This window comes from Vombatus ursinus, unplaced genomic scaffold, assembly GCF_900497805.2.
Source record: "Vombatus ursinus unplaced genomic scaffold, bare-nosed wombat genome assembly UNPS02009573.1, whole genome shotgun sequence".
In the NCBI taxonomy this organism is placed as follows: Eukaryota; Metazoa; Chordata; class Mammalia; order Diprotodontia; family Vombatidae; genus Vombatus; species Vombatus ursinus.
The window spans coordinates 267,958-288,900 of record NW_020949351.1 but is presented as its reverse complement, the minus strand read 5'-3'; the positions used below and the strand labels follow the sequence as shown (position 1 = coordinate 288,900).

At 42.4% G+C, this 20,943-nt stretch overlaps 1 protein-coding gene across 2 annotated transcripts; it reads right to left on the bottom strand.

The window, feature by feature from the left end:
• Nucleotides 1–428: 428 nt before the first annotated feature.
• On the bottom strand, nucleotides 429–17,573 carry TUBB6 (tubulin beta 6 class V). 2 transcript variants are annotated; one of them, XM_027852323.1, is made up of 4 exons: nucleotides 17,295–17,573; nucleotides 16,258–16,366; nucleotides 14,874–14,984; nucleotides 429–1,554 (listed from the first exon to the last, which is right to left on the bottom strand). In XM_027852323.1, exons 1-4 carry the CDS (start codon nucleotides 17,349–17,351, stop codon nucleotides 491–493), a joined length of 1,341 nt encoding a protein of 446 aa, XP_027708124.1. In that variant the 5' UTR covers nucleotides 17,352–17,573; the 3' UTR covers nucleotides 429–490. The 2 variants fall into 2 exon arrangements, with proteins under 2 accessions (XP_027708124.1, XP_027708125.1); XM_027852324.1 differs by lacking the exons at nucleotides 16,258–16,366; nucleotides 17,295–17,573 and adding an exon at nucleotides 16,158–16,237.
• Nucleotides 17,574–20,943: the final 3,370 nt, after the last annotated feature.

Sequence of the window (20,943 nt, the reverse complement as noted above, 5' to 3'; positions counted from 1 at the left end):
AATACTAGTTACTATCTCTAAGATTTTCTGACTTGCTGATAAGAGTGGTTTCTCCCTTTCAGCTTATTTCTTCAGTAACCAGCACTGGCATTTTGCAAACCCCGGAAGAGAGATGAAGCACAACCACACACCCCTAGGAGTTACTGTAGTTGTCATTAGTTTGTATAGTTATTTCTTTTTTCTTCTCTAACTTGGCTTTGTTAAAATAAGTATTTATTTTAACCTATCTCCCCCAAAAAAGCAGATGTAATAATATTTTTATTATGAATAGATTTTCTTAAAGTTTATGTTGCATATTCAGTATAATATGATACTGCACAGCCTATTTTTTCCCACAAAGGGATGAAAAGAAAAATTCTTAGTTTTCCAACTACCTTCCACGTCAGTTATCTGCCATGTTCAAAAGACTTTAAATTGAAGACAGTTTATACATTTAAAGGAATTTTATTAAGCTTTCATTCATGTTTTCATGTGATAGGGAAAATTTTTTTTATTCATTGATCTCTTCCTCATCATCTTCAAAAGTTTCCTCTCCATCATTGGCTGTAGCTTCTTGATACTGCTGGTATTCTGAGACTAGATCATTCATATTACTTTCCGCTTCTGTAAACTCCATTTCATCCATTCCCTCTCCTGTAAACCAATGAAGGAAAGCCTTCCGGCGGAACATGGCAGAGAACTGCTCAGAGATGCGTTTGAAGAGCTCCTGAATTGCAGTGCTATTGCCAATAAATGTGGAGGCCATTTTAAGGCCACGAGGAGGGATGTCACATACAGCTACCTTGACATTATTAGGGATCCACTCTACAAAATAGCTGCTATTCTTGTTCTGGATGGCCAGCATCTGCTCATCCACTTCCTTCATAGACATTGGGCCTCGGAAGACAGTGGCCACAGTGAGATACCGTCCATGTCTTGGGTCACAAGCAGCCATCATGTTCTTAGCATCAAACATTTGCTGAGTGAGTTCTGGGACCGTCAGGGCTCGGTACTGCTGACTACCTCTGGCTGTTAAAGGAGCAAAGCCTGGCATGAAGAAATGAAGGCGAGGAAAAGGGACCATGTTGACGGCCAGTTTGCGGAGATCAGCATTGAGCTGCCCCGGGAAGCGCAGTGAGGTGGTTACCCCACTCATGGTTGCAGACACCAGGTGGTTAAGGTCTCCATAGGTTGGGGTGGTAAGCTTCAAGGTACGGAAGCAGATATCGTACAAGGCCTCATTGTCAATGCAGTAAGTTTCATCTGTGTTTTCAACCAGCTGGTGGACCGACAGGGTTGCGTTATAAGGCTCCACCACAGTATCAGACACTTTGGGAGAAGGCATGACGCTAAAGGTATTCATGATTCTGTCTGGATACTCCTCTCGGATTTTGCTGATGAGCAGTGTTCCCATACCAGACCCTGTTCCTCCTCCCAGGGAGTGAGTGAGCTGAAATCCTTGCAGACAGTCACAGTGTTCACATTCTTTCCTCACTACATCAAGCACTGAATCTACTAGCTCTGCTCCTTCAGTGTAATGTCCCTTTGCCCAATTGTTTCCTGCACCGGTTTGTCCTGCAATAAAACATAGAAGAAAAATGCATGTGATTTGAAAAGGGAGGCCTAATCTTCGTCTAAAAGCATCAATACAAAAAAAGTTATGGAACTCTTCTTTCCCTATAGCCTGAGTTGCAAAATTTAAAAAGAAAAATTTAATTCTTGTGCATACATTCAGTACTCAAGTTATGTACCAGGTGTGTGGTATTCTGCTAGACAATGACAATTATCAAAGAATTATATGCCATGCTGTTTGCCCTCAAACAGCTTCTAGTTTGGAAGACAAGTTTAACAAATGACATAAATTTATAGTTATTGTATTTCCTCTAATGCATTCAGAGAGCTGGAAAAAAAAAAGATAAATCTCACCTGATAGAAGACATTTATTCCTAAAAAGTTTCTGGGGAAGCAAATTTCTGTGTGTCATAATCCCGTTTTCCTTGTTACTTTTGTCTTGAACTTGGAGAAGTATTTCACTAGGAAAAAATTTGGTCCTAATACTTCAAAGATTCATGATTCTGTCAGACTGCAACCATTCTAGCTTTGGTAAATGATAGTTTCTGTCACCAAAAATTTTATTTCCCTGTACTCAACCACTGTGATTAGCTTCTCTGAACATCATGCAGATGGACCACGATTGGACCTATGTTCTGAAGTATTCTCCAGCTTGTTAAAAACCAACTGCAGCTTGTGCTTCACTGGCACAACCTGTGAGAACTCAAGTCATTTCCCTGCTGAGATGAGGCATCACAAGTAGGACTTTAGTAGAGAGCCGATCCAAAGATACAATAAATTTGCATGTAAGAGTAAAGCAAATCTTTTTTTTCACTTTTTCTTTTATTTATTTATTTTTTTTAGGCTACTGGGGTCAAGTGACTTGCCCAGGGTCACACAGCTAGTAAGTATCAAGTGTTTGGTCTGAGGCCAGATTTGAACTCAGGTCCTCCTGACTTTAGGGCTGGTGCTCTATCCACTGTGCCAACTAGCTGCCCCTGTAAGTCTTTTTTTAAAAGCACATTTGAATTTTTTCTAATTTATCAACTTTTATTTTTTATTTATATATATTTTAAATTAACATTTATTTTCTCTCCTACCTCTTTCCCACTGGAAAAAAGGAGAGGGAAGACAAAACTTTTGTAACATATAGTCAGGCAAAGCAAATTCCTGTATTGGCCATGTTAAAAAATGTGTCTCATTCTGCATATTTAGTCCCATCACCTCTGTTGGGAGGTTGGTAGGCAGCATTCTTTCTCCTCTGGAATCATGTTTGATCCTTCCACTGATCAAAGTCTTTCAGAATTATTCACTTTAAATTAATTTTCTAATAAAAGATTAGTATGTAGGAAAATGTTAACATAAAATTGAGTTATTTTTAGCCCGAAGTTCAGACAGCTTACCTAAATAGAACATACTCCATTGAAAAGTCGCCTAACCTCTCTTAGTCTTTTCTACAAAGGATCAAAATCCTCTGGCTTTTTTTGTCCTGTTACTAATCCTTGATAGAATGCTACTTGGAAATAATAGTTTGATCTGGGCAGAAGAGGCAAAACCACATCAGAAACACTGTTTTAAGATGCAGTCATATGTTAACAGGAGGGGAGGAAAGCACATTTACTGAAGCACAGTGTGGTTTAGTGGGAAAAGGACTTGTCTTGGGGTCAGAAGACTGAAGTCTAGATTCTAACACATTAGCAGTATAACTGAGGAAATGTCAGTGGCAAGTCAGATTGAAAGATCCTATGATCCTTAGCAGCAAAGCAAATACATTTTCTTTGAAGTCATCTCTTCCTAAAAAACCTCATTTTCTAATGTTGAGCCATTGCACATTGCCAAGGACTTTGATGGCCAGAACTCTTTTTTCTGGGTCTTGAGTAGCTGTGGCTGCAGCATTCATAGAAGCAATTACTAGGCCAAATCTCCAAATCTTTCGCTTTTTAGGATGATGGTTACATGACCCTTTACACTTGAGTCCTTTACCTTCTTACTCTATTTTCTCTCATGCTCTGCCAAACCCCAACCTTGGATCATTCCCACCATTTTGTTTCTATTCACATGCTACTGACTGAATCAATAAAAATTGTCAATTCAGTAAGCGTTTATTAAGCACCTACTATGTGCCAGACACTCCCAAGCACTATAAATTTGTTATAAATAATCTGAACGGGGCCTTTACTGCAGTAAGGCAATCCTTAATATTTCCTTAGTTGATTCACTATCCACTCACTGTAGCAGGTGTTCCAAAACTTTTCATTCATTCTTGAGCCTACCGCCTTCCCCCAACCCTCTCAGCTGAAGGCTTCTCTTACTTCATTGAAAAAACTGTCATTCATGAAGAGCTTCCTCTTTTCCCCTCCTCATCTTACATTACTTAGCTGCCTTCTACTATCTCATGAAAAAGTGGTCCTTGCAAAGGCAAATCCATACGTGTTCCCCCTTGATCCCATCTTACCTCATCTCCGGCTTATTGCTCCCACTACCATATCCATTTTCTAGCTAATCTTCACTCTCTACCTATTGACTGCATCTCTGATTCCTACAAACATGTCCATATCTCTCCCAGCTTTAAAAAAAAACAAACAAAAACATAATTTTTCTGACCATCCCTATTATCATACCTTTTCCCTTTCATAGCTAAACTCTGAGAAAGCCATCTCTACTTGGTGTCTCCACTTTCTCAGCTCTTCCTTGCTTCTGAATCCTCTTCAGTCTGTCTTCTGACTTCATCATTCAGCTGAAATTGCTCTCTCCAAAGTTACTAATGATCTTTTAATTGCCCATTCTAATGGCTTTTTTCAGTCCTCATCCTTGCCCTCTCTGCAGCCTCTGACATTGTCAATCACCCTCTTCTCCTTGATATTCTCTTCTCTAGCTTTTCTTGATACTGTTCTCTCCTGGTTCTTCTCTTGCCTGTCTGACTACTCTTCAGTCTCCTTTGCTAACTATGAGTGTTCACCATGGCTGTGTTCTGGGCCTTTTTCTCCTAGTCTCACCTGGTTATCTCATTGGCACCCATGGGTTCAATTACTATCTCTATGCAGATAATTTCCAAAACTATATATCCAGCACTAATCTCTCTCCTGAGCTCCAGTCTCACATCACCTTTTGAACATCTCAAACTGGATGTCCTATAGACATCTCAAACCTAACATTCTTAAACAGAGTCCATTTTCTTTTCCCCAAAGCCTCCTGTTTTCTGATCTTCCCTATTACTGTTGAGAGTACCACCCGCGTGCCACCCAAACTTACGTGTTTTGGTGCCATCCTCAACTTCTTACTTGCACTCACCCCACATATGCAATCTGTTGCCAAGTCTTATCATTTCTACCTTCACTTCTCTCAAATGCATCCCCTTCTCTCCATTCACAGAGTTACCGCCCTGGTCTGGGTCCTTATCACCTCACACCTGGACTATTACAATACAGGTCTCTTCTCTACACCAATCTGTCCTTCACTCCAGAGTGATTTCCTTAATATAGGCTTGGCTTTGGCAACCCCCCCTCCATATAAAATCCTCTGTTTAGCATCTAAAGTCTGTCACTGTCCCCTTCCTACTTTTTCAGTTTCCTTACACCTTGCTCTCCTCCTCATACTTTACAGGACAGAACCCTGGCCTTCTTGCACGTGATGCTCCGTCTCTTGATTCTGTAACTTCATTGATTATCTCCCAAGCCTGAAATTTTCTCCCTCCTCATCTCTGCCTCTGGCTTTCCTGGCTTCCTTCAGCTCAATTCTCACTTCCTACAAGAGGTCTTCCTTCCCCCCAAGCCCTGACTTCCCATTGCTAGTGCCTTCCTTTTGTGGTTCCTTTCCGTTTATACTATATATCTTATATGTAATTTTTTTTGCATGTGTATCCCCCATTAGAATGTAATCTTCTTGATGACAGGGACCATATTTTTGCCTTTCCTTCTATCCCTAGTGCATATATTAAGCCCTTAATAAATGCTTGTTGACTAGGCCCAATGCTTTTAAGGAGGTATTGGCAGTAAACATGGAGACATATGTGTGCATATATATGGATATATACTGGAGCCATGATTTCCTTGATGTAGGAAACATCCTCTAACAGCGTAGGTCAGCACCTTCTCTGAAACTTGTGGTCTTAGTTGCCTAGAGCAGAGGTGTCAAATTTGTTCATGTGGCCCTAACCAGATTAAAATGTAATTAGAAAATGTTTTTAAAATAAATAAAAATATATAAATAATGTTAATTTGTGGTTTTTCTAAGTCAACATGTGGTGTTTCTTTTTGAATCTGAGAAGTTAAATGATTTGCCAGAGGTCATACAGTCATTATGTGTCAAGAGACAGGATTCAAATCCTTGTCTTCTTGGCTTAAAGGATGGCTTTCTTTTTCACTATTCCCTGACGCTTCATGTGAGTATGCTTCCCTAGCAACACTATTTGCATTAGCAGAAAACTAGAAACAACCTCAAGTTTCCATTGGTTGAGAAATGGCTAAGCTAAATTACGAAATATGAATATAATAGAAAATATTTACACTACAAGTAACATGTGAAGAACATGTGAACGCTGCATGTAAACTGATACCATGTAAAAGAAGAATCAATCAATAGTATAAACACGGATTACTGCCACATAATTAAAGACAACAATAACAACTATAGCCTCCTTTCACTCTGGATGCTATACCCGAAATCACGTTAGCTTTTTTAAAATAATTGTTATTAATAATAATACTAATGCCTAACTAATGTATAGTGCTTACTATGTGCCAGGCACTGTGCTAAGTGCTTTACAAATATTATCTCATTTGATTCTCACAACAACCCTGGGACAGAGATGCTATTATTATCCCCATTTTACAGATGAGGAAACTGAGGCAAACAGAGGTCAAATGACCTGCCCAGAGTCACACAGCTAGTAAGTGTCCAAGGTCAAATTTGAAATCGGGTATCCCTGATTCCAGGCACAATGCCCTATCTACTTCACTACCTAGCTGCCTCATTCCACTGTTAACTTGTGCTCAACTTTCAGACCACCAAAAACCATAGAAAGAGAAACTTCACTTATTCCCAAGGCATCTTTCATTGGCAGCTTTCAAATACTTGACAGATATTGACTAAAACAAACTATTATTTACCTACAAATCATAGGCTGGGTGATAACAAAATTCTACAACAAATTCCAAAGCCACACTATGAGTCAGTGGCAAAGGAAGCTACAGATCCCCTAATTTTGACTTTTGGCTAGCAGATCTTCTCCGATGAATAGAGAAAACATGAAGCCAAACCACAAAGCTGGAGAAGTGGGGGTGGGAAGAAGCAGGCATTGTTTTAAAAAAAAGAAAGAGTCAGGAATTCTCAAGCTTTCCAGCTCTCTGCTACAGACACTGCCCTGAAATAATCCAAATGTGATTTTTGTATGTGGACTGCCTGCCATACTGAAGATGGGCTCACTTGATGTTATCTAGCCACAGGCTTCCGCTGACTTAATCTTTATTTATTTTTACTGGTTTGAAGCCAGCTACCTAAAGGGCAAACTGCTTTGTCTGGGTTTCACCAGTTTATGACAATTCACAATTCGCAAACTGAGGTGATTAAAAAAACCAAAGATCAAATTAGTGATAGTGATAAGCATGAAAAAAAAAATAAAAACAAAATATTTTAAGTGCACGAAAGAAAAAAAACAAGGGTAGAAGGGTACAAAAAAGGAGCAATTTTGTTACTACCTTGCTAAATATAATATATAGTCTTTAAAAAAAAAATCCAACTCTACATCAGGGTTTGTTTGGTCTACTTCCTGGTGGGCCATGGGTGGCTCCATGAGCTAAGACTGATGTTTATATGTAAATGATCATTTTTACATATAAATAGTTTACATGTAAATGCATTTACATGTAAAAAACATTCTTGGCTCGTTGGCAGTACAAAAACAGGTGGTATCCAGCCCATGGACCCTAGTTTGACATCCCCTACTGTACATTATGTCCAGTTTCTTAATACAGTTCTCTTTCCTGTTTTTCATATATTAAAATATTTGTGTTTGATGAGTGGGTACAGAATAAAATAAACCATGAACCAATATATATACTAAGTCTCTTTGGTATACCAGTGCTAAGTCAGACAAGTCAGGATCACAGATTTTAGAATCAGAATGGTCCTTAGAGGTCATTGAGTCTAACCTTTTTATTTTACAGATGAGGAAACTGAGGCCTAGAGCTAGTGACTCAAAGGGGATTTGAACTCAGGTCTTCCTGACTCCAGGTCACCTGTGCTATATACTACATTAGTCATATCAAATTCAAATAAAAACGGGGGCCACTAAACCACATACAGGGGCTGCTAGGTGGCTCAGTATATAGAATACTAGGCCTGGAGTCAGGAAGACTCTTCTTTCCGAGTACAAATCTGGTCCCAGACACTCACTAGCTATGTGACCCCGGGCAAGTCACTTAACTCTATTTGCCCCAGTTTCCTTATCTATAAAATGAGCTACAGAAGAAAATGGCAAACCAACCAGTATCTTTGCCAAGAAAACCCCAAATGGGGTCACAAAGAGTTGGATATGACTGAAAAAGACTGAATAACAATATTAATTCATATGGGGCAGGTAGATGGTGCATGGCTAGAGCACTGGGCTTGGAGTCAGGAAGATCTGAGTTCAAGTCTAGCCTCAGACCCTTACTAAGTGTGACTTGGCAAGTCACAACTGAAAACAACTCAACAACAACAATAAAACATATATGAAGATCCCTGCAGGTCACCTATTGTATTTTTATTTATTTTGTTAAATATTCCTCAATTATATTTTACTCTAGTTTGGGCCTGCCCATGTGTTTGACACCTCTGCACTACCCCACAGTCCTCCTCTGTGGTTCTTTTTCCTCCCATTAGATTGTCAGCTTCTTGACAACACAGACATCCAGATTCCCTCACAGCATCTAGTCCAGTGCTGGTCACATCATAAGTGCCTATTAACTATTTGCTGATTGAGAGTTTAAATCTTTTATTATTTCCGAAAGGTAGAGAAATAGGTGGGGAAAAAACAAACACACCTTAGCCACTGAGCTCCTTCTCTGGTCCTGGTAAATATACCAAAAAGCATTTAAATCACCGATGATTTGTTTCTAGAGTTGCAGCAGATTTCTCTCTGGCATGTGCCACACTTGGTATCTGCACCTGTTGGTAGGAGCTCCAGAGATATTCAGTCTCTTACCTAACTCAGGAGTAAATTCTGCACCTCCTTGCAGTTATTCTTTGCCCAGATTTCCTTTGGTTTAACAGGCACAATGGCCATTTGCACAGCAGCATCCGATATTTATTAAGAAAGGGACATATCAGGCCAAAACTGAGACAGCAGCTCAAGCTTTCCAGTCTTCTGCATGGGGAGCCAGGGCATGGTACAATTACTGAGCATTTCAATTGTTTCAAGTGAGCCATTTCCTTGTTCCGTTTTCCCCTGACTGTAGGCACAGTCTCGGATGTGACTATTACCTCCTGAGGATACAGAAATCACTGTGCTTCCTGCACAGCTGTGGAACAACATAAAAAACAGTTGTTTTTTCTCCTTCTCCTTCATCTTCATCGTCTTTGTCTCTTCATCGCCTTTTTCTTCTCCTCTTCCTCCTCATGCTCTTCTTTCTCTCTTCCTCCTCCTTCTTCCTCTTCTCTCCTTCCCTCTCTCTCCCCCTCTTCTTCTCTCCCTCTCTCCTTTTTTTCTCTCTTTCCCTCTCTCCCCTTTCGTTCTTTCTCCCTTCCTCTCTCTCTTCCTCTCTCTCTTCCTCCCTCCCTCCTGTTTTTTTCCTCCTACTATCTTTCTTTCTCTCTCTTTTTCTTCCCTTCTCTCTCCCTCTCCCTCTCTTGCTAAGGTGGCCAGCCACATGTGGCAAGGTGGCCAGCCACATGTGGCAAGCAGGCACCAAAGACCCAACAGAGGACAGGCTACATCCCTGAGCCAAGCTCTGTTGAAGCTACAAGACTCAGAAAAGCAGTTATGTTTCCTCTTTGATCGTTGAATAAGGATTATACCTTCTTGCAAGAAGATAACATTACTGTAGCTACTTTTTAAAAAGTGGGAATGCATTCCTCCATTAAAATAACAAAAAGGTGGAACTGAAAACAAACAGGTTACTTCAGAGAAGCATAAAACAAGAATAAATCAAGTCAGAAGCTGTTCCTTCAGTGAACTTAGAGCAGACTCCAAACCTCTGTTCCCTTTTTCTGAGTTTATACCATTTGCTGTGGTTGCTAAATATTTACAGTAGATTGATTGGTCCTGAAGCTTTCTCTATGTGTTCTTGGAAAAAGAAAGAAGCTAGAGACTTCTGAATATTTTGCAACAGTCTCATAGCAACTGGAGCTCCTAGTTAAATATTTGGGGGTTATGAAATGAACATCACTAGTAATAGCGTGTTGTGACATTGCAGTCAGTGACTCCTGACTATAGAAAATGAGACTGTAATTTTCCAAGCTTCAGTCAAGCCTCAACAGATACCACTGAGCTGTCTTTCCCTGGCAAAGGACACACCCTCTGATTTATGTCCTGTTCAAACCTCTCTGAAGGCACCACTGCACTGTTTAGGTTTTCTAACACTCATGTCTGCCAGATCTGAAACTGGAGAAAAAGTTACAAATGGGAGAATTGCTAAAAGTAAACCCTAACTTTCAGCTGTTCTTTTTGCCATAATATGCATATGACACATTTGACCCACTGAGATATCTTCCCACAGGATGCCTCCATAACTATAGCCTAAGCAGAAATCAATTGGTTTGACTCACTAGCCAGGAAAAATAGGATTTAATCCATTTTTCCCTACAAAAAAATGCATTCCTGTTCTTTTATACCTTGCTGCATACACATGCTTTCCAATTCAGGTGTAGGTTTTTACAAAATACACTTTAACAACTTAAAAAAAAAAGTCAACTCACATAATCTTGGTTTGTATTCATTCTGTTGGGGGAAGTCATAGATGGGTGGTGAGCAATAGTAAGGAACTTCCACTAGATCGGTTACCTGTTGTTAGTGACCACTCAGTGGAAGTACCCCTTCCATTTGGAGTCTAAATCAGGGGTTCTGAATCTAGGGGTCCATTGATCCCTCTAGACTTCAGGGGTTCTGTGAATTTAGATGGGAAAAAATTAGATTTTTATTTTCATTAACCTTGAACTAAAAATTAGTATTTCCTTCAATTACTTAGAAAACATTATCTGAGAAGGGGTCCATAGACTTCACTAGACTGCCCAAGGGGTCCATGACACAAAAAAGGTCTAAAGACAGCTAATATCAATATTTCAGCTACTCTAAGAGTTGCTGTCTTTCACTCGGAATACCTGACCCTCCAGTTCCAATTCAAACACATGTGCATTGCTTGTTTCTTTTCATCCCAGCCCTCTATACTGGAGACTGTATGACAGAGTGGTAAGAGCCCTGGACCTGTTGCCTATTAATGAATCCTACAGGACTTTGGAAGTCCTATAGTCCTATAGGAAGTCCTATATTGCTACCATAGAAAGAGGACAGGATCTAGAGTCAAGGGACCTGGATTCAAATCCCAGGTCATCTGCTTACTAGACACTTACTTAGCTGTAAGTTACTAAACTTCCCTCAGCCTCAGTTTCCTCATCTGTAAAATGACAACATTCAATCCCAGGACAAGAGGTTCAACTGAAATAACATGGTGAACACTTTCCAAACTTTAAAGCTCCACCTAAATACCAGCTATTGTTATTACTGTCCCTTTGACAGTAGGCTAATCATTTAATCCCGTAGGCCTCCATTTACCCAACTGGAAAGTGGAAAGAGAACTTGTGGCTCTAAATGTATGATCTTATGACCTGGGTGAGTGTGCCAGCTGGACCACTTGTTAGCTATATGACTTGGGGCAAATTATTTCACTTTGCTCTGTTTTATTCACTCACTCAGTCAATATTTATTAAATGCCTTCTATGTGCCAGACACTCTGCTGGGATACAAAAAGGCAAAAAACAATCCCTGTTTCCTCATCTTGAAAATGAGAAAAAGTATGCATTTTTTGCTTACTAAATAGGGTTATTATGAGGAATAAAGGAGATTTCCCATGTGAAAATACTTCCAAAACTGCAAAAGAGCTAAATAAACGTAAAGTAGTCATTCTCAGAAAGGCAGCATGGTTGAGTAGGGAAAACATGGGTTTGAGTCCTGCCTCTATATTTACTAGGGATGAGACCATTGACAAGTCACCTCCTAGGATCATCGATTTAGAACCAAAGGGACCTCAAAGGCCATCTAGTCCATTCCCCCCATTTTACAGATGAAGAAACAGGCCCAGAAAGGTAAAGAAGAGATCTGCCCAAGGACAGTAAGTGGCAAAAACCAGGACAGGAACCCATTTCTTCTAACAACCTTTTTGAGACTCAGTTTCCTTATCTGCAAAGTGAAGATAATAATACCTGTAAGTCCTCAGCTCACATGAGATAAAGTAGGCAATAAGATGCCTTTGCATACCTTAAAATGCAACATAAAATATCAGCTATTATTATTCTCCCACACATTAGAGAATTAAAAAGCAGAAGCTTATATGATCTAGGGGAAACCAAGAAGATGGGTGCACATAATCTCCCTCCCAGAGAGGGGGATCTGAGCATTGGTTTGTTTGTTATATTTTTCCCCAGCAAGAAGGTTGTTGTTGACATTGTTAAGCTGATATTCAGCTATTGAATGAGCTTTAGGATTATAAAATGTCACAGGAGGACATATATTTCAGTAGAAATCATCTACTTCAGTTCTCTACTTTTACCATGGAGGAAAGTGAGGTACAGCCAGATGAAGTCATTTGATCCTGATCACACAAGCAGTACCTAAGTAGCAGATTAGAAAATCCTTCTAACACTCCTAATCCTGGAAGTGTGTCAGATTTGAAATTATAGTTGGACATAGTAGATATTTTTATTCTACAAAACTGGCATTTCCCTAAAATGGTGGAGTTTGCTATCATTTAAAGGAAAATAAAACCCAAACTTCACTGGCACTCCCCAAGAGAGAATTTCCCTTGAACTTGGGCCATTTTTTCTGCATATTTCCTGTGAGGACACTGTGGCCAATTCTAGGCATCAATATTTCCTTAGTGGGGAGAGAAAATGAAGGATGTGGTGTCATAAAGATAGTGGGAGGACCCCAAAGCTAGACCTATGAGCTTAGAGGCAAGGTTTGGTGAAGGCTCAGCTCTGCAACCTCTTCCTTTTACAAAGAGAAGAGTTTGGGGGGTTTTGGCTGCTTTCCTCAATAACTGTAGTACCAGAAACCAAACTTAGACACAAGCCCCACCCGAATCACTCCCACTTTTGGCCAACTATGTCTTCCCAGGAGTTACTGCAGTGCACCTGAAGCTGGGGGAGCTGGGCATGTGACTTTCATAGACCCATCACAGTTAACTTGTTGCCCGAATTTCATAAAGATCTGGTTCCAACCTGAACCAGTATCCCTGGGGTTAGTAGAAAGAACATTGTAACTGGAAACAGAAGACTTTGGTTGAAATCCTACTTTTTTTTTTTTTTGGTTGAAGGCAATTGGGGCTAAGTGACTTGCCTAAAGTAACACAGCTAGTGAGTGTTACGTGTCTGAGGCCAGATTTGAACTCAGGTCTTCCTGACTCCAGGGCTGGTGCTCTATCCACTAAGTCACCTAGCTACCCCACAAATCCTACTTTCTAGACTAATTGTGTGACCTTCATAAAGCACTTCAGTTCTCTCAGTTTCCTCTTTCATAAAATGATGGAGGTCAGAAAACATAGTGCTAAGTCTGATTCTGTAGACTGGGATACCCGTTTTCTCCTTCCAACATCATCATAGCCTTTACCGCTTAGAGAGGAGAACCAGAGGAGCCCTAAAATTTGGTCTGTGTCCTAGTTCTTGCAAAGATAATTCTGTACAAATGGGTAGCGTCACTTCACTATGTGGCCTTACACCCTTCGGGATGGGAATGGAGTTGGGGGGCATTCTCCCCTCTTCCTATGACATTATACTAAACTTGTCCTGTAGGCACTAATTTATTTAGTATGTACACTGAGGATTTGGGTAGAGCAGTAATATTCACTGTGGCTCATTTTAGATCCCACCCTGCCCCCCCCCAACACTCCCATGGACTGACACACTCCACACTCACGCCGTTTCCCTAACACCAATTCAATTAGTGGAGCTACTGAGAATATTTGTGACTAATTGTGGGTACACATTTATCATCTTAATTTTTATGATCTTTAATGTAAATTCTCTTCTGCAGTAGATAACATATATATTTAAAATCCACATGGTTTGTATTTTGAGCCAGTTTTTGGAACAGCCTTGGAAGGCCACTACAATTCATGAACCACACTGATTCAAATAATGGGATGGAACACAGGGCAGAGGAGAGATGCTCCCAGTTTCATGTTGCTACATCTTTTTACTCTAAGGTCCCTGAGGCACTAACTACCTCAGGGAGAAGCTAAAAGAGATACAACACTTTTCCTCTCTAAGACTTTACTCATTCCTGGAATGACCTCCCTCCTCTTCTCTAAGTTCCTCCTCATTCTTCAAGGACTAACTCAAGCTTCATTTTTTTTTTTTTTTTTTTTGGAATGAGGCAATCGGGGTTAAGTTACTTGCCCAGGGTCACACAGCTAGTAAATGTCAAGTGTCTGAGGCTGGATTTGAACTCAGGTCCTCCTAACTCAAGAGCTGGAGCTTCATCCACTGCATCACCTACCCTGTTCCCCAAACTTCATTCTTCTGTGAAACTTTTTTTGAACACTGTAGTCTGAAAGTATCATTGCCTCCATAGTATCTCTTTCTGCCAGAACCTGATCTTACACTTGCTTATAATTGTTACTTATCTTTTCACGTGTATGTGTCTCATCTCTCCTACAGGACTGCAATTCCTGCAGAAGAGGTCCTTGTCTTAAAACTTTCTGTACCCCCAGTGCTATTCTATGCTATGCTAGCTTAGGGACTGAATTATGGTAGGAGTCCAATAAATGCTTGTGAATTTATTGGGGCAACTATATAAATAGCATTTGTTGAAGGAATTTATGAATAAATAAAGGAATGCATGAATGAGAAACACTGCTTTTCTATCAGGTACATTTAAAGAGCTATTAATAGTAGTGGTAGCATTAATAATACTACAATTTTGTTTTCATACAAGAGTGTTTTCTGTTCCTGTAAAGTTCAAAGTTCATATCTATCTAGTGCCTCATTTTTCCTGCTCCTCAAGAGTTTGAACATGAGGCAGATCATTCCCCCCCATACACATACACCCCTAATCCCCATTTTGCAGATGGAGAAGGAAAGACACAAAAGCCTAAAGTGATATTGATGATTGTCACCCAATGACACAGAAAATCAGACAGGAACATACGTACCAAAGATGAAATTGTCAGGCCGAAAGAGTTGACCAAAAGGCCCAGATCTCACACTGTCCATGGTTCCTGGTTCCAAGTCCACTAGGATGGCCCTGGGAACATACTTCTGGGCTATATTAAAAAAAAAACAAACCCATCCCACCATGTTATTTTCTAAGGCTCTCTTCCAGGTAGGAGCTAACCTCTCTTTGATTAATTCCATTAATCTTGACAACTCCCTGGGATGTATCCTGGGAGTTGGGTCTCATTCAGAGAGGCTTCTATGAGCCTGCTATGACTTCCTTGTTTCCAAAGGGAAGCTTTCCATTTTTAGTTCCATGGAAGATAAATTGTTTTTGTTGTAGCAGCTGATTTGGTGCTCTTTTGGTTCTTTGGTCAATTTCTCTCCTCTAAAAAGTTTAATCTTATTAATATTGGTTCCCAAAATAGGTTCTCAAAAATTCCAATGAAAATCATGTAGCCCTCTACCTTCCTGCTGATTACTTTCATTTGTATGGACCCTTTTCATTCCAGCTGGACAAGAAAGAAATTGTTTCCAGCTACCCAATAGAGTATAGCTGCTTCTGAGGTGAAATGTGAACAGAAACTATTCTAATACACTCCCTAGACACAAAGAGTTCAAGATGACCTAAGTCTCTAGAAAACTAGTCATAACCAGTTCTTAGAGAACTGAAATCCACCAATAATCTAAACATTTAACCTTTATCCCCTAGTATTAACTTCCTTCCCCACAAAGACTCATCATCATGGTCTCAGCAGCAAAATTGATAGATTCTAATTTAACTGTCTTTGTCCTTGGATGCACAAGCAGAGAAAAGAAATAAAAACCCAAAGGGCAGACAGCAAAAGTGAGAAAGAGAAGCCAGAAACCCAAATGAGCCAAAAGTTATATAACACAAACTCCTTTTTAGTCAAAAGTTAGCAATACTTTTTCTTCTAAACGTGTAAAATGTGGTTTTTGATTGGGGAGAGGTGGGGGGGATAATAAGAGAGGGGTGGCTTGGGGAAGGAAGAAAAAAACTGGCATCCCAGACAACTGAACACTTCTGGTTGGAATTCATTTAAATTAACAGCGGATTTCCCGCCTCTGAGGGGGAGGAGCAGCAGCAAGCTCCTATTGCAACTTTTCCGAAAACATAACTGTCTTCCGGGCCCCCTTCCTTCTCCTCCGCAGGGCCGTGCAGAAAGAGCTGTCCAGAGGGAGGGAGGGAGGTGAGGGACCCTGCCCAGACAGACTAACTAGGCTGACCGCCAGGGAACCATGCCCTGGGGGAGAGTGCTTGCCTCTCCAGCAGGTCCGGCCTCGAGGGGTGGAGGGTTAGCGGATGGGAGGAGACAGTCCCCGACCCCCTTTCCTGGCGCACCGCACACGGGCACAACTCACTGGATGACTCATTGTAGTAGACGTTGATTCTCTCCAGCTGCAGCGCCGAGTCACCCACGTAGCCTCCGGCTGGGTCAATCCCGTGCTCATCGCTGATCACTTCCCAAAACTTGAGGGAGGAGGAAGAGCAGAAAGGAACAAAGGGGGTGGGGAGGACAGAAAGTAAGCACTTAGATGGACTGAACCCCTTCCTGGGCTGCCTGTCCCTGCCACCCAAACAGCCCTCCTCCCTCACACCCCATTCCCTATCCACCGAGGGAATGCGGGCAGCCTCCCTCCTCCTCTTCTCTCTGAGTCCTAGGGAGAGGCGGGTAGTAAGTACTCCTGATTAGGCAGGAGGGGAGGATTGCTGGGGGCGGGCGAGGGGGGGGATCCGTAGGTGGGTGGGGAAGAAGTTGGGGGGCGGGGGACGTGGTATAGCAGCTGCTGAATTCCTGGCGCGCCTGAGCTCTGCGTTGAGCCGCTCCCTCTCTGCTTTGGGAGGGAGTGGACTGGAAACGAGGAGACTGGACGGGCCAAACCGGGATGGGGGATGAGGGATGAGGGGTAAGGGTGGATCAGCGTGGCCTGTGCCGGATTTAGGACTCTTGGCTTCCTGCTGACCCCCACCTTCACTCAGCCTCCTCCACTGCCTCAGGCTATATTTTAGAGTTACACGCGGTCGGGCAGAGTAGGGTTTTGTGTGACTTTGGATGCCTAGAATGGGGCAGGGAGAGGATTGAGGACTGCGGGACGGGTAGTGGGATAGGACGCCAGGAGAGCTCTGGAGAGAGAAACTGGGGGTAGTTGCATGGAGATGCGAGAAGGGAAGAGAGGGGACTGCCTGGCCCGACTGATGACACTTTAGAGGGACCGCACAGCTAATTCATCTCTCCTGGTACCAAACTCAATAAACAGCAATCCTTCAGCACCACCCAACATCATCTTCCTAATTCTGCTTGCAATCTCTAAGAAGCACCCCTCCCCGCCAAAACAGACGACCTTCCCCACCCCGCTCCAAACCCACCCCCACCCCTGGCGCAGCCCTACTCTCCTACCTTGGTGCCAATTTGATTCCCGCACTGTCCTGCCTGGATATGGACGATCTCCCTCATCGCGGACGGCGGTACCGAGTTCCGCTGAGCACTGCTGTGTCCTCCGGCTCTAGGACGTGAGCGCAAGCGGTTTGTATAGGGGGAAGATGGTCTGAGTGAAGATCCGGGGACACTGCGGGGACTTCGGACTCAACCACCTCGTCTTGTCTAGTTCCCCGCTGTTTCCTCTCCCTTCCCAACAGCTGCAGTGGTTCGTGTCCCCGACTAGTCCCGACTGCCCGAGCCCAAGAGAGACCAGCTCCGGACCCCGCCTCTTCCACCCAATGCTATCTTCCACCCCTGGCCTCGCCCCTGAGGCACAGAGGAGGTCCCGGGACCAATAGTAACGGGCCTTAACCCTCCCGGAGACGCCCCCATTTTCCTCCTCCTCCTTCTCCTCCCCCCTCAGCTCTGCCCTACAAACCCAAATCGAGCTTTTGAGCATCAACCACAGGGCAGGGCTCAATCTTCGCTAGCCCACCAGGAGCTTGCAGTCCAGATTGAAGTGTTTTGCTAGGACTCTAGGACTAAGAACGAAACCGACTGTGTTCTCGGTTCCTACTAACCCGCCGCCCGCTCCCCCTCTCTCCCATTTCTTGATATAGTAAAAAGTGCTCTAGATATGTTGACGATCTCATTTCCTCGTCTGTAAAAAAATTAGTAGCTGGGTTACAAGGAGGCAGTATGGTGCAGTAGATAAGAGTGTTGGCCTTGGAGCTATGAAGAGCTCGATTCTAATCCTGCATCTATAATGTTGGTTAGGTGGCCTCTAAGGTCCATTCTTTCTCCAAATCTCTGATCCTAATTTCTGGATTTGAATCCCAGCTCATTGTCTTACTACTGGTGTTGTTATGTACAATTAGGTGTTGACCAGGTTGATCTGCAACGGTAAAGGGGGTTTCTTCTTTAGGCGGTTCCTGTATCAATGAAATCACAACTTCAGTCTCCCCCTCCCCCAGAAAAGTGAGGCAATCAGAATAGATCGTAGGTGGGTAAATTTTGAGCTAGAAAGCACCTTAAAGGTCATGTAGTATTACTCCCTCATTTTACAGAGGAGGGAACCCAGACCCAGCGAAGTGACCTGTCCAAGTGGCAGAAGCAAGATTGAAATCCAAGTCCTCCAATCCAAAACCAGTGCTGGGTCTACTGTGCCACCCTACCTCCACTGCTGGCCTCCACTGATTCCTCTAGTTCTAATCATATCATACTTCTGCTCCTTCCTCCTCTCCCATTCTTTTCCTTTCTGTACAATCATGTCTTTCCATGAAGCCAGGCCAAGAGGTTTCAGCTTCTTTCCAGGTACCTTCTGTCTCACCTTGGATCCAGGCACACTGGAACTCCCCCAAAGGCACAGACCTGAGGAGCCACTCATGGAAAAAAACAGGGCCACTCTTCAAGTTCGTCCTATTTAGTAGCCTGACATCCAAGGGATTTGGGGTTAGACAGAGATAAGTACTTAAATACTACCTAGTAGAAGAGGCCCAGAATAATCTTCCAAGTTTCTGGTGCCCTCTTCTGTGTTTTGTTTTTACTTTTTGTTCCCACTGTGATTTCACAGTTTTAGGGAGTTCCAGGTGAGGAACAAACTCTGCCAGAGTAGATAGATAGTGCCTGCTCTGAGTTCTATATTCTCAAGAGTGCCTGGGGCACTAAGAGGGTAAGTGATGTGCCCACCATCAGGTAGCCAGGATGTTTCAGAGACAGGATTGGAACCTAGTCTTCCTTACTCTGAGGGAAATGTCATCATGCTTTATCAGGCATGGAAAGGGAAGGGGGGGGAAAGAGGGGAAAGGAGGAAGGGGAAGGAAGGAGGAGCCAGGATCTGGTCATCTCTATCATCATTCCTGACAGCCTTTGTTTAGTCCTCCTTCAGAAAGTTACTTTATCATTGAAATTGTACATGTAGGAGTTTAAAGAAGGCGTGATACTCTCCCAGGATTGTTTAGTAAAATTGGATCAGAAATCCGAGAATTTTTTATTCTAATTCTGGCTCTGAAGTGACTTGAGCAGATAAGCTCCCTAATCTCTTCCTGCTTTGATTTTTTTTCATGTATTTAAAATACCACTTAAGGACAATAAATGAAAGGATAAGAAATGTAACACATATGCTTTATCAATAAAAGCATATGTGTTCTTATTATTTGTACTACAGCATTGATTTACCTCTTCTCCCTATCATATGTGTCTTTCCTTCATCCTTTTCAACTTCTAAAACATGTTGGAAAATAGAAATAATTTACCTTGGGAATTCTAACTGGGTAGAGAAGTGAAGGCTCTGGAGGGCAAATATCCAAATAGAACTGGCACCGTCTCAAAGATTGAATTTTAAATTGCATGTCCTGGTTCTTGTCAAAACATGTTAGAGCTTTGGGGTCTGCTTCCAGCCATGGAGTGGCCCGGTGCTGGTAGAACTTGACATTTTGGTAGAATATAGCAAGCTGTTTGTGGTCCTTGGGTTATCCCTTTACCCCTTCATAGTGACAGGGAACTTGGTATGCCAGCTTCTGGCTCAACATTTTTGCTTTGTCTTTGGTATGGCAGATAGAATGTTCTTTCTCCAGATTCCTTGTGAAGGGGAGATGGGGCATGTTCTTCTCCTGCACCCACCCAGGTGCCATGCCTACTTGTTTGGACATTGTTCTTGGAGAGGACATCTCTAGGTTTGTAGGCAACGTTGTGAGTTCAAGAGGTCTGGAGGTGCTTAGCCCATTGGACTGGAAATGGTTAGTGGTTGGGGAAGCTTCTGAATCAAAGAGGCAGCCACTAAAAAGGGAACTGACGTAAGCCTGATAGTTCTACCAATAGACATGTACCAGGAGTTTTTTGGACAGTCTAGACCAAGGTGAAATGTCAAATGCCTAATTAGTAGTCCTATCAGCCTCCCAGCAAAATGTAACAAAGCTATGTTAAGTTACCAAATCTTCTTTTACGATGTTCTATTATTGTGAGTTCAGTCTTTTTTGTTTAACATTTCTTTTATGTGAACAAATAAAATCCCTGTGCTCTACCTGTTTCTTATTGTATCCTTTTTTTTTTTCACTCCTTTTTGGGAGACCCTAGATATGAAACATAACCAAAGCCATAAGTATATTTGTATCTAGGACACCAGGGTTGGGGTTTAATGAGCTGATGAACATGAGAAGAAAGAGTTTATCCCTTCTCATTAGAAGCAGGTTCCACAAAGTACATTACTCCTGTAATCCCTGCTGCCCGTGAGGCTACAGCTGGTAGATAGCTTGAGCTGCAGTTTGGCTCAGTGGACTAGGTTTTCATACCAAGACCAGCATCAATATGGTGAGTCCCCAGGAACTGGGTGGGAGGGAGGAAGAGTCTGGGGGAACCAGGCTCTAAGGGGGGATAAAAGGCCCAAGTCAGGAAAACAGCAGGGCAAAGGTCTTGTATGACCAGTAGTGAGATATGGCCTGTGAACTTCCAGGCTGGGTAAGATGGAGAGGTCTAGTCTCAAGGTACAAAGAGAGAGGGGCGTGGGGAAGAGACAGACAGAGAGAGAGAGAGAGAGAGAGAGAGGGAGAGAGAGAGAGAGGAGAGAGAGAGAGAGAGAGAGGGAGAGAGAGAGAGAGAGAGGGAGAGAGAGAGAGAGAGAGAGAGAGAG

Bases quoted from the DNA above. Each gene is read 5' to 3' on its own strand.
- TUBB6 (XM_027852323.1), bottom strand. From the start codon at position 17,351: ATGAGGGAGATCGTCCATATCCAGGCAGGACAGTGCGGGAATCAAATT. The intron at 16,367-17,294 runs GTAGGAGAGTAG...TCCTCCCTCAAG, and splicing joins GGAATCAAATTGGCACCAAG to TTTTGGGAAGTGATCAGCGA. The intron at 1,555-14,873 runs GTACGTATGTTC...GTTTTATTGCAG, and splicing joins GCCTGACAATTTCATCTTTG to GACAAACCGGTGCAGGAAAC.